General features: G+C 48.2%; 1 protein-coding gene across 1 annotated transcript in view; it reads left to right on the forward strand.

The window, feature by feature from the left end:
* Window positions 1-13,020, forward strand: part of LOC137432284 (SH3 and multiple ankyrin repeat domains protein 2) — a 910,319-nt gene that overhangs the window by 863,641 nt on the left and 33,658 nt on the right. The window contains 2 exon segments of the mRNA XM_078782990.1: window positions 2,537-2,639; window positions 6,943-9,121. Of these exon segments, the coding sequence (XP_078639116.1) occupies window positions 2,537-2,639; window positions 6,943-9,121 (2,282 nt within the window).

The raw sequence follows: 13,020 nt of genomic DNA on the forward strand, positions 1-13,020 counted from the left end.
CCTTACTCCTCTCTCTCCCTCTCCTTACTCCTCTCTCTCCCTCTCCTTACCCCTCTCTCTCCCTCTCCTTACCCCTCTCTTTACTCCTCTCCTTACCCCTCTCTTTACTCCTCTCCTTACCCCTCTCTTTACTCCTCTCCTTACCCCTCTCCTTACCCCTCTCCTTACTCCTCTCCTTACCCCTCTCCTTACCCCTCTCTCCCTCTCCATACCCCCTCTCCTTACCCCTCTCATCCCTCTCCTTACCCCTCTCTCCCTCTCCTTACCCCTCTCCTTACCCCTCTCTCCCTCTCCTTACCCCTCGTCATTACCCCCCTCTCTCCCTCTCTGCCCTCTCCTCTCCCTCTCCCTCTCCCTCTCCCACTCTCTCTCCCCCCTCTCTCTCCCCCCTCTCTCTCCCCCCTCTCTCTCCCCCCTCTCTCTCCCCCCTCTCTCTCCCCCCTCTCTCTCCCCCCCACTCTCTCCCCCCTCTCTCTCCCCCTCTCTCTCCCCCCCTCTCTCTCCCCCCTCTCTCTCCCCCCTCTCTCTCCCCCCTCTCGCTCTCCCCCCTCTCCCCTCTCCCCCCTCGCCTCTCTCCCTCTCCTCTCTCCTCCTCTCTCTCCCCTCTCTCTCCCCCTCTCTCTCCCCTCTCTCTCCCCTCTCTCTCCCCCTCTCTCTCCCCCTCTCTCTCCCCCTCTCTCTCCCCCTCTCTCTCCCCCCTCTCTCTCCCTTCCTCTCTCCCCTCTCCTACCCCTCTCTTTACCCCTCTCTTTACCCCTCTCTTTACCCCTCTCTTTACCCCTCTCTCTCCCTCTCCTTACTCCTCTCTCTCCCTCTCCTTACTCCTCTCTCTCCCTCTCCTTACCCCTCTCTCTCCCTCTCCTTACCCCTCTCTTTACTCCTCTCCTTACCCCTCTCTTTACTCCTCTCCTTACCCCTCTCTTTACTCCTCTCCTTACCCCTCTCTTTACTCCTCTCCTTACCCCTCTCTTTACTCCTCTCCTTACCCCTCTCCTTACCCCTCTCTCCCTCTCCTTACCCCTCTCCTTACCCCTCTCTCCCTCTCCTTACCCCTCTCCTTACCCCTCTCTCCCTCTCCTTACCCCTCTCTCCCTCTCCTTACCCCTCTCATTACCCGCTCTCTTTACCCCTCTCTTTACCCCTCTCTTTACCCCTCTCTTTACCCCTCTCTTTACCCCTCTCTCTCCCTCTCCTTACCCCTCTCTCTCCCTCTCCTTACCCCTCTCTCTCCCTCTCCTTACCCCTCTCTTTACTCCTCTCCTTACCCCTCTCTTTCTCTCCTTACCCCTCTCCTTACCCCTCTCTCCCTCTCCTTACCCCTCTCTCCCTCTCCTTACCCCTCTCCTTACCCCTCTCTCCCTCTCCTTACCCCTCTCTCCCTCTCCTTACCCCTCTCTCCCTCTCCTTACCCCTCTCTCCCTCTGCTTACCCCTCTCTCCCTCTCCTTACCCCTCTCCTTACCCCTCGCTCCCTCTCCTTACCCCTCTCCTTACCCCTCTCTCCCTCTCCTTACCCCTCTCCTTACCCCTCTCCTTACCCCTCTCTCCCTCTCCTTACCCCTCCCCTTACCCCTCTCTCCCTCTCCTTACCCCTCCCCTTACCCCTCTCTCCCTCTCCTTACCCCTCTCTCTCCCTCTCCCCTTACCCCTCTCTCTCCCTCTCCCCTTACCCCTCTCTCTCTCCCTCTCCCCTCTCTCTCCCTCTCCCCTTACCCCTCTCTCTCCCTCTCCCCTTACCCCTCTCTCTCCCTCTCCCCTTACCCCTCTCTCTCCCTCTCCCCTTACCCCTCTCTCTCCCTCTCCCCTTACCCCTCTCTCTCCCTCTCCCCTTACCCCTCTCTCTCTCTAACTCTGGTGTGGCCCTGACTTCGTGAAGGTGGGGGTACACCCTCCTGGATGTGGGGGATCTCTGGGTTGCTCCTGTGAGATTGATCGGCTGTCTCTGTGCCGCGGACTTGTTTGAGAGAACCATCCGGGCTATACAACAACAATCACGTGTTATAAAATATCATTTTCCGGGTGTTTTACATTTTACATCCTCATCGACCCAGATAGACGTGCAATATGTTTGTGAAACACAAAATGTTAATTAAAGCCATCGGCGAGGTGACGGGTGGCATGCCTAGTTAATGTTAATGTAAAACTACACCGATTACTAATAATGTCTGTCCTGCGTGTGATACATGGACATGTTCCTCCACAAACCTTTGATCACTTTAAAAATAAATATGTAATTCCATGATCGTACTCTTTTCTTTTCCTTTTTGTTCCATGGCCTAGCATTTCCTACCCTTGGAGTGCAGCCCAAAGTGTTGGAGTGCCTCGTGTACTAGATAGCTCGACAGTAATGGATAAACAACATTGTTCTATCCCTCCCCCACCCTCCTACTTCTGTCACTGCCACCACCTTTTTTTTTTCCTTGTAATGCCTCCATTTTCAGTCTTTCTTTGGCTTACAGGTTGAGTTACTCTGATTATGTTGTTGATGATTTATGAACTTATCAGCAAAACAATTTCCTCTGTCCCTGACCTGCCAGTTTCTGTTCGATCGGCAAGCCAGGCCGGTGGCTTCACCGTCGGTGCCGGGCACGCCGAGGAGGGCAATGGTCGGTCCGCCGCACGTAGGCCACAGGCTGCACGGTGAGTGGCTGCGCACGCATCGTGCATTCCTTTCCTCTTTTGTCACTCACAAATCAAAGAACCAAGAAGAAGGTATTTGCCCCATCCTGCCCGAGAACTGCGACAGAACACCGACACAAATCTACAGCAGTTAATTCCGTGGAGAATGAACCCGGTTCTGGGGTCAGGAGAGTTCAATCGATTCGATCCTTTCCCAATCATGAGTCGTCCTCCTAATATCCGACAATTTATGTGCCCTGGATATATTGGAAAGGACACGTGCTCCCAACCATGCAATCAACATTGCACTTTCCCTTCTCTGTTCCCTCCGCTTCACATTACAAGGAAGGGGGGGGAAATTGAGGCCATCAATTCTGTGCTCTATCACCACCACGTTCTCTCACTTTAGTTATTTAATTTCACTGACGGAGGAGTGAGGAAGAGGACGGTCGGGCACTCGGGCAGGCACATTGACATCACCAAGGTGTTTTCTTTTCTTTTCTTTTTTAACCTCATCCACCGGTGCCCTGTCTAGGTGAACGTATAGTTGAATTAGGTATAGGTGAACGTTATGTTCATATCATAATTGGAGCAAACAGAATGATGAAGAAGAAACCCAAAGGAAAGCAAGATCCTCGATGAGATTTTGTAAACCATCCCCGGGAATATTACCACAAATGAACTACAATTGGAGGCAATCCGGGGTTCGGTGACGATCCTGAAAAGATTCCTTGGAACAAAACTCCGAAAAAGTTGAACAGCTTGGTCCACGAACAGTGATCCATTACCGAAGAGGAGGTGGATACATTGGGTCCTGGGACGACTCCGTTCCACCTCCTGAAACCCACAAATGGAGATAACAACCAACACCCTGTTTGGCTGTGACAAGGATATCTCAAAAAGTTATGGATGGATTCGGACAAATCTTAGTGGACAGGTTGGATGTGTGACAAGGACGAATTGATTCGAATTTGGTGAAGATCTGGATCTGATGCGAGAATTTTTTCATTTTTTAAGTGATTCTTCACCATTGAGACATGGGGCTAAAATTTCAAACAGTTATGGACGGATTCCGATGAAACTTGGTGGACAGTTTGGGTGTGTGACGAGGACGAATTGATTCGATTTTGGTGAAGATCCGGAACTGTATCTGAGAATTAAAAAAAATTTAAGTGATTCTTCACCATTGAAAACTGGGGCTAAAAACCATATCTAGCATGATATTTCAAACAGTTATGGATGGATTCGGATGAAACTTGGTGGATGAGTTGGGTTGGTGACGAGGACAAGCCGATTCGATTATGGGTAAGGTCCGGATGAAGATCCGGCCTATCAGTGGGATACAAACATGAATGGTTCAGCCTAGCGGAGGTATGCGCTCTTCCGACTGCCGTTCCAGTTACCCTTGCCAGAGGAGAGGGTATTGCATTTGAGTCCGTTTGTTTGTTACTTGCCGGAAAAGATTCCGGCAAGTATGTGGTTGGTTGGTTTGTCTGTCTGTCTGTTTGTCTGTTTGTGCACAGTACTACGTCTACACCGTTGCACATAGAATCGCCAAACTTTACACACATATTTGTCTTGCCCTGGAATAGACTGTGCCAATTTTTAACTCTCTAGGCCAATTTTTAACTCTCTCGGCCCAAGGCCTCCATTATGACGTCATAATTCGATACTTTGACCAGTACAAAACTTCATCCAATCAAGATACAATTTCTTGAGCGCCATGACGGCATAAACTCGTGGAGAAAAAAAATAATGATGACGTCATCAGTCACGTGGTTCGGCCGCCATCTTGGAAAAACCGAAAAACTTTGCACCTCTATATCTCCGAAAGCGCTGAATAGAAAAAATTGAGACATGGCTCATTGTAAAGAACTCTCCATGTGGAATAAAATGTTAATGATGATGTCATAGGTGCCTCCAATATGACGTCATAATTCGACAAGTACAAAACTTCATCCGATCAAGATGAAATTCCTTGAGCATAATCTAGGAATAAATTAGTTTAGAAAAAACATAATGATGATGTCATCGGGCACGTGGTTCGGCCGCCATATTTGTTTTAACACAAAAGCCTTAAAAACCACTGAAAATACAACCTGGCGAGGGTTTGTAATCTCTGATTGCTCTTTTTGTAGTTTTTGTTTTGTTTTTCCCTTTATAGGGCGAGTAAAGAGCAAACACCGACGGCGTCTTTGCCTTTTCGCAAGACCCTCTCACAGACATCACAATGAGTGCACATTTATGCTCTCACCTTCCCATACCGGTCCTGCCAATATCCATGTATCCCTCTATCATAAATGCTTCTTGGTACCCATCTAGTTCCAATTCAAAACTATTTACTCCTTCTGCTGCCACTACCTTTCCATGGAGACCATTCCATGCATTAACTACTCTCTGAGTGAAAGACTCCTGTCTTATTATTGTCTGAACATTCCTCTTGTTTACCCTCAGTCTTTGGCCTCTGGTCCTTTCACTGTCTATTCTGCCAAAAATAAATCCCTACTTAACACCGCCAACATTTTCCCCACAACTTGAGTTAAACAACTGCACTTTAGTGCCTCAATTCCTCTCTGGATTCTTCCTTAAATAACGTGTAACATTTGCTACTCTCTAATACCTGTCCTGATACCAACGAGATGTTAAATATGTTGGTTAGCATCCCGCTTACCTGCTCCGCCACCTCCCTCAACACTCTCCAGTGTATATTGTCTGTCCCCAGAGCTTTATCTTCTTTTAGCTTTTCTAACTGTCTTTACCTTTTCCACTCCAACCTGGAATTACTCTAAAAGCCTTTCCTCACCTTCTTGGCACCTACTCTCAGCTATTGGCAATTCTCCTGACTGTTCTTGTCCAAATGTTGAAGTCAAATACCTGTTTAATGAGCCTGCCGTCTCACTTTCATCACTAACCACTCTCCCTGTGCTATTCCTCAGTGGGCCCACACCTGTCTTAACCTGTTCTTTACCCCCTGTGTATTTAAGGAATGCCTTGTTATTATGTTTAATACTAATGGCCACATCCTCCTCACATTCTAGTTTGGCTTATTACAGTACTTAGTCATTTCCTTAACTACCCTCTGTACACTCCTATACTTATTGGAGTCCAACCCTCGTACTAAATGCCTTCTGCTTATCCGTAATAGCGCTCCTTACCTCTCTGCTCGTCTGCCCTGGTCTCTTTCTGCCTCTGAAGTTGCACCTCTTTGGAATGTACGTACTCTGTACACCACATTTGCTCCTTGAAGATTGCCCATTTCCCTGTTGCTGATTGGCCTCGTCTTAGCTTGTCCCTGTCGACAGCACCTAACGCTGGCTACCCTTCACAAATTGGCCTTTGATTTTGGAACCGAGAATAAAACGAACATTTTTTTACTGTTCTCTCAATTCAATCTCTCAACTGTTGTTTTCAATCCACGACAAAGCATGGGGCTGTTTTCTTCCAGTCTGCACTCTCGATTTGTGGTGCTGGATTGAAATGTAGTTGGAATCTTAAATAGCAGTTTCCTTCCAAGGAACTTCAATGCGGGAGGAGGCCATTAGGCCCGTCAAAACTGCGCAATGGGTGCTAACCTGTGGTTGCTTGCCCGTGCTCTATCCTTTTTCAATGCCGGGCATCAACCAAGGAAGCAACACGACACGTACCATTCTTAGTCTTCGGTACGACTCGGCAAGTGTCGAGTTTGAACAGACAACCTCCCGGATTCAGAACAGATACTCATTAACAATTATACCGTCAAGTTTGGTTGAAATGTTGAGGCATTTTAAATTTTGTCACGTGATTCTTGTCAGCCACAAGAATGAAAAAATATGAATGATCGTTTTAAGGCTATTTTTCCCCGCTAGAGTGGGGGTTGGCCTTGCAGGCCCCATGACCTCATGGTGCCCTGTTTGAGGCAATGTTTTTATGGCCGGATGCCCTTCCTGACGCCAACCCTTAGTCGCCTCTTACGATGCGCAGGGTTACGGTGTACCTATTCTAAATCGGGGTACACACCGGATCATTCATCCCAGCAAGCTGGTACTCAATTTGCCGACCTCGGAAGGATGACAGGCTGAGTCAACCACCCTGGTGTTAATTCAGCGATCGACCGGGATTCAAACTCAGGATCCTAGGATCCCAAGCTAGCGCCCTAACCGCTATGCCAACACCAGGCTCAAGGTGGCTTCCTTGTCAGCCACAAGGTATTGCCATATTTGATTGAACAATAACACAAGAAGGCAGACAATTTATTTTCCTTAACTTAACAACGAATGTTCTTGTGGACACCATGGGAAATGATTTTGGCTTCAAATGCATTTGATTTGCTTTGTGCTTCCTACAGGTGATCAGCAGAATGGCCGGCTCTCAGAGCCGTCGACGGCATTTTCGTTTGCCGGGTCAGACCTGCAGGACTACGACGGAAATGATGTTGGAGGGATTCCACCACCACCGAACATCGCTCCACCTTCCTTGCCACCAGATTATGATGATGTGGCAGAAGGTGATCCACCCCCGCCACCGGCATATGCCCCGCCTCTTCCACCGCCCTCAACATCTGACCGGGCTTCCGTGGCCTCGAATTCTACTTCCTTTGTACCTTTGAGTTTTGGTGTACCTCGTTCAACCTTTAATCCCAACGCAGAACCGAAGTTCCACTCAGGTGCTGATGAGCCGGTGATTTCTTTAGCAAATCGCAACGGCCATGCACGATTTGTCATGCAGGATCACCAAAGTTCACCACAACCTCCACCACCACCAAATACAGCGCCACCTGAGCCCCCAGCTGAAGGAGGAATGGGGCGACGTGGTGGTGCACCAAACAAACCTCTGCGACGCCGAGGAACGCTCATTAAACAGCCTAACATTGAGGGGAGTCCCGAGAAGAATCGACGGGCAGCCGAGGCTCTGGCGGCGGCTCCAAACTCTCCGAGCCCAGGTGCTATCCCAGCCATTGTGATCAAAGAACCCTCCAGCAGCAGCAGCGGAAATGCAAGCATTGCTAGTAGCATGGAGTGTGAAACTCCAGTAAAAGGAGCAACAGGAAATGAAAGCACAGTGGCAACTGGGAGTGAATCGGATCGAAATCCTTTTGCAGCGGCAATTGCAGGTGCAGTCCGTGACCGTGAAAAACGGATGGAAGAGAAACGGAGATCGTATTCATCATCTACCAGCTCTACCCCTGAGCAAAGTCCTAAGCATGTCAATGAAAGTGTAACTTGTTATCCGCAATCACCCCCATATCCTCCTGCACCTCCACATTTGATCGTACCCAATAATCAGCTTCCTGGGCCACCTCCCCACGTGCTACCTGTTGCCGAGCCATCACCTCCATATCAGCAAACGTCTTCTGGTGCCTCTTCATCAGATAGGGTCTCTTCGACTCTCATCCACCCCATCACAGGGGAATCCCTCAGTCCATCATCCCCCATGGGCCTTGTCCTCTTGGCTAAACAACGAGCTATTTGTCAAAACACTGCTGCCAACGCATTAGGGGGGTCATCTGAGCCCAGCTCAGGTGTTCCATGTTTGCCACTTGAAAACCATGAGTGCAACAGTGAGAGCAATGCCAAACCGCCAAACTTTGTTCCTCCAGCACCCCCTAACATGCCTTCGCGGGAGTTACCGAACGCTGTGGCTGCAGCTGCTGCTGCCGTTGCTGCCAAAAAGCAGGCATATTCAAAGAGGCACTCTGAGGTAGAAGGAGAGGATTTTGTATTCACTGACCCTCTGCCACCACCTATCGAGTACTCGAACAGTTTTGAGAGCGCCGATGAACAGACTGGCGAGCGCTTACCTGACAAGTTTAAGTTGCGCTCCACGCGGCAAGATGAAAAACGCAACACACGCACAATAAAGCCAACGGCAGCCATGAGTCCGTACGATCGGATACTTGCGAGTATGATGCAGATGCCGATGCGCAGTGGAGCTCCAGGTGTCGCAAGCTCCGACTCTGTTGATGCGAGTGCCGATTCTGGCCTTGAGGAGATGGACAGCCGGAGCAGCAGTGAGACGACGAGTGCCGTGTCTACTGTCTCCAGCTTCTCTACGCTCTCTACTGAGACTGCAGAACCCACAGATTTTGCTGCAGTGGCACTTCACAGCCACACATCGCAGCAGCAGCAACAACAACAAAAAGGACCCACTGTTACACCCAAAGCCAACAAGTTTGTGGGTAATGTGACACAATCACAGGAAGTCGGGGGTACCACAAATGCACAACCTTTAACGAGTCCTTCCACACCAACTACACCACCGGTAGGGCTGGGTGAAACGAGCACCGTTGTCCGTTCGTTCATGCTCCAGAGAAGGACAAAACTGTGGGGTGAGCAGGCTGGCACAACGGACGGAGAACCATGCACTGAAGGAGGTATTCCAGTAAAAACAAATGTCATAAATGAACTTAGCTCCAAGCTCCAGCAGATGAATACGAGCAGCTCTTCCTTACCATCGTCATTCCCATCGGCTGGACCTTCCAAGCCAGGAACCTACTCAGGGAGCAAAGCACCAGCAAGTACTAGCAGGTAATATTTACATTTCTTTGATTTATATTTCATCGCCGCCTCATTCCAGGTTTAATGTCATCGATGCAAGAGTTGAACCGTGGTGTTTTTCTTTTTGAGGTATCCTGGAAAGCACCTTCACAAGATCATTCCTCCTGATAAATGGCTTTTGGTAAATTTAAGATCGCCAAATCTAATATATAAAAGTGCTCGGTCGCGGTGTGCCTGCCTGCCTGCGTGCGTGCGTGCCTGCCTGCCTGCCTGCATGCGTGCGTGCGTGCATGCGTGCGTGCATCCTGCCATCGACGGGCCTTATATTCTAGTAATTTATGAACCAAGCAGATTAGATAATGCACTCCACTCCTCCAGCCCATATCATTCTGCTCTATTACTCCTTCCTCTGCTCATACTTTATCCTCTTCTTCTTCATTACCACTTTCTTTCGTACTTCCGGAAGTAATTATTTCTCATTTCTCTTCTCACCTTTTAAATGACATTTTATAATTCTTCATCTCACTTTACTGTCCTGTCCAAACACCTCATGCCTTGACAGCTTCTAGCTTTTTCCATTCCCTTTCTGACAGGCTTATTGTAATATAAGCCTCCACCCATATCCGGTTGTTGCAACCCCACTGCACTACTTTTAGTTTGGTGGAGACTGGGATCCAAAAGAGAAATCTGGTCAGCAGCATGTGGGAACTCACGACTGGTAATCCTTTCCTTTCTGTACCCACCTCCCTGCTGCCCCACCTGTTGCCCCTCATCCTCTCCAACCCCCCTCCAGCAACACCATCTGTACTAGTGCTGGTGTTGCTGTCTATGTCAATAACTTCATTGTCCACTATTTAACCCATCTTAGCCTTCTGGAATATGCAACCACTGGTTGTTGGTATGTATGGTATACCGTCGACCGATTGATGGTATGTATGGTATACCGTCGACCGATTGTTGGTATGTATGGTATACTGTCCACCGATTGTTGGTATGTATGGTATACCGTCCACCGATTGTTGGTATGTATGGTATGCCTTCCACTGATTGAATGATAATGACTCTGTATGTACCACTATCTCCGATAACTTGCAGCAACTCACAACCATCCATCCCAAATGTCAGTTCCTCATCTACGGCAATTTAAACTGTCGCCACCACAGCTGAAAAGCTGCAAAAGGGTCTGCAAGAAAAAAGGGTCAGCCAAAACAAGCCACAGAATTGCAGCTGAAGCTTTGTGGTTCTGACTCGATCTGTGATGCTCCCAATCCAAATTTTTGCAACTGGTACATCCTCCCTCCTGGACCTGGTAATGACCGACTTTACGACCAATCTATCCTGTTCCTCTTGGCTCATCTGACCATATTCTTGTCAATGCCCATATCCTGTGAGGGAGCAGTCTAGATGCAGCGAAATATGGCTGTTCATACAGGCCAACAGGCAGGGACTACAATCTGGCCTAAAAGGATTGGACTACCATCTCCACAGCAGCTGATAATTAATTATTCGGCCTGGGGATACTTTCACAAAGCTCTACTTTCTCATACACAGTTTATCCCATCCCAACTGAAACTTTCCTGTCCATCCTCTATTACCTTGATTCGAGACCCTGGTAACACCCGGGCAACTTTCTTTCATTCCATAAGGGTCACAAGAAGTCTGAGTCCATCCTGATGCCAGCTAGAGAATGTCATCTTACAAACCTCAAGGCTAATCTTCTTGTGTGCCCCCTCCCCGCTCCACACATCCTTCACCAAATAATGGGCTGCCATCTACCTGGCATCTGACATTGATTCCACCTGGGAATGCTTTCACAATGGCCTGCTTTCTCTCATGCACCAATTTATTTCATCCCAACTGTAGCTATCCTATAAAACCTCCCAACCATGGTACAGTACACTAAATCCTGTAGCAAGGCCCTGTAGCATCACGTAGCATCACTGGACCTGTAGCATCACGGAATCCTGTAGCATCACGGGACCTACGAGTCAGAACCACAGTCAGAACCACCTCCACCTGCGCTCGAATAGCTTGCTTTCTCAACATCAAATCGCTCTGTAAGGCTCATAACAAGTTTGTCTCCTTCCTTGCTTTGTTATGTGGTTGTTTTGACAATTCTGTTTCTGGTGTATGCTCCCCCTCTATCCTCTCCCTCACATCAAATGGCACCACTGCTGACTCTGCACGAGTGAAGGCAGAATGTCTCAACTCGCTGTTTGACTCAAAATATCGCATTCTCAACCCATCCAGCTCTGTCACTATCTCTAGCCCTGTCGTACCCACTGTTGCCTGAACTTGTCCTCACCCGAGCAGGTAGAGAAAGCTCTGTCCAGCCTCAGCCCTGCTTTGGTGGTGGGCCGGGATGACAACTTTGCTACTCTTCCTTCTCCTTTGTCTGCTCTCTTCAGCCTGTCCTTCTCTGGCTGCCTTCCCATACAATTTGCTTGAAATTTATCAAACATCACTCCCATCCTTTAGAAGGGGGCCATCATTCGACACTGATGTCCTCATTTATTTTATTAAACATCCTGATATCTGACAGTTTGGATTCTGTCCCAGAGACTCCACTCATGTCCTGCTGCTCCTCTCTCAGGAAAGGTCGGACACACTCATTCTCAAATAAGAGGTGAGAACTGTCTCCGAAGACATATCTTGAGCATTCAACATGGTCTGGCCACTAATGTCGTTGTTTGTGCGATACTTGGTTACATTCATGGTTTTCTTCATGGATACATGCGTTTCTGATGACTTGTACTCACACCTGTCTTTCCTGGAATCCAAAGCTCTCAGCGTTGTTGGAATCGCCTGCTCTGTGGCCAAAACACGAGGCTTCTTGCTCTCACATCGTCGGTGGCCTCTGTGGTTTTTTTTGTTTGTTTGTTTGTTTGTTTTTACCGCCTCTCCCTCCTCTGGTCTATCTCCGTGCTCTGTCTTCTGACACTCTCCAGCAACTCCAGGATCCACGCAATCTTTGAATCACCCCCACATTGTTAAATTCTAAAAATCCAGACTTGTCACGCACACCAACTCTTTTGTTCCTCTTTTTTTTTCTCCCATTTAGTGAACCGTCTTCCTGAAGCTGTTGAATCCCACTCTTCCCTCCAATGCTTTAAGCAGGTGGCGCAGGACCATTCCCCATTCCTCCATGCAATATTTTCTGTTCCCTACCTAACATCCGACGGTTGCCATATTGTCAGTTTGTTACCTCTTTTCACCCATCATCACCTCGCTCTTTGATAAGCCTCGATCTATAAAGAAAACTAGAACGGCACTCGGTAGATCGCACGCCTCCACCAAGCTGAACAGTTTGTTTTGTATCCCACTGATGGGCTGAATCTGGATTCGGACCTGAACCAAAATCGAATCGGCTTGTTCTTGTCACCAAACCAACTCGTCCACCAAGTTTCGTCATAACTCGTCCATAACTTTTTAAAATATCATGTTATATATCGCTTTTCCCCCGATCTCTCAATGGTGAAGATTCACCTCAAAAATTAAATTAATCTCGTATCCAAATCCATATTCAGATCTTTACCAAAATTGAATTGGATAGTCCTGGTCACACACACACAACCCCTCCACCAAGTTTCATCCAAATCCGTCCATAACTTCTTGAGATATCCTGCTATATACAGTTTCTGGCCCGATCTCCCAATGGTGAAAAAATGATTTTAAAAATTCGACTTGCCGGATCCGAATCCGGATCTTCAGCAAAATCTAATAATTTCGTCCTCGTCACATACATTACCTCTCTGCCAAATTTCGTCCGAATCCATCCACAACCTTTTGAGATATCTTGTTCACAGACAAACAAACAGACGGGTGAAAACATAACCTCTGTACACCTTTGGTGGCGGAGGTAATAAGTCCATCTAAAAAGGTACTTCAACAAAGTCTTTACCCAGCTTCAGATTCAGCTGGGATCCACA

This window comes from Myxine glutinosa, chromosome 8 (assembly GCF_964187855.1).
Source record: "Myxine glutinosa chromosome 8, kmMyxGlut1.1, whole genome shotgun sequence".
Taxonomy (NCBI): domain Eukaryota; kingdom Metazoa; phylum Chordata; class Myxini; order Myxiniformes; family Myxinidae; genus Myxine; species Myxine glutinosa.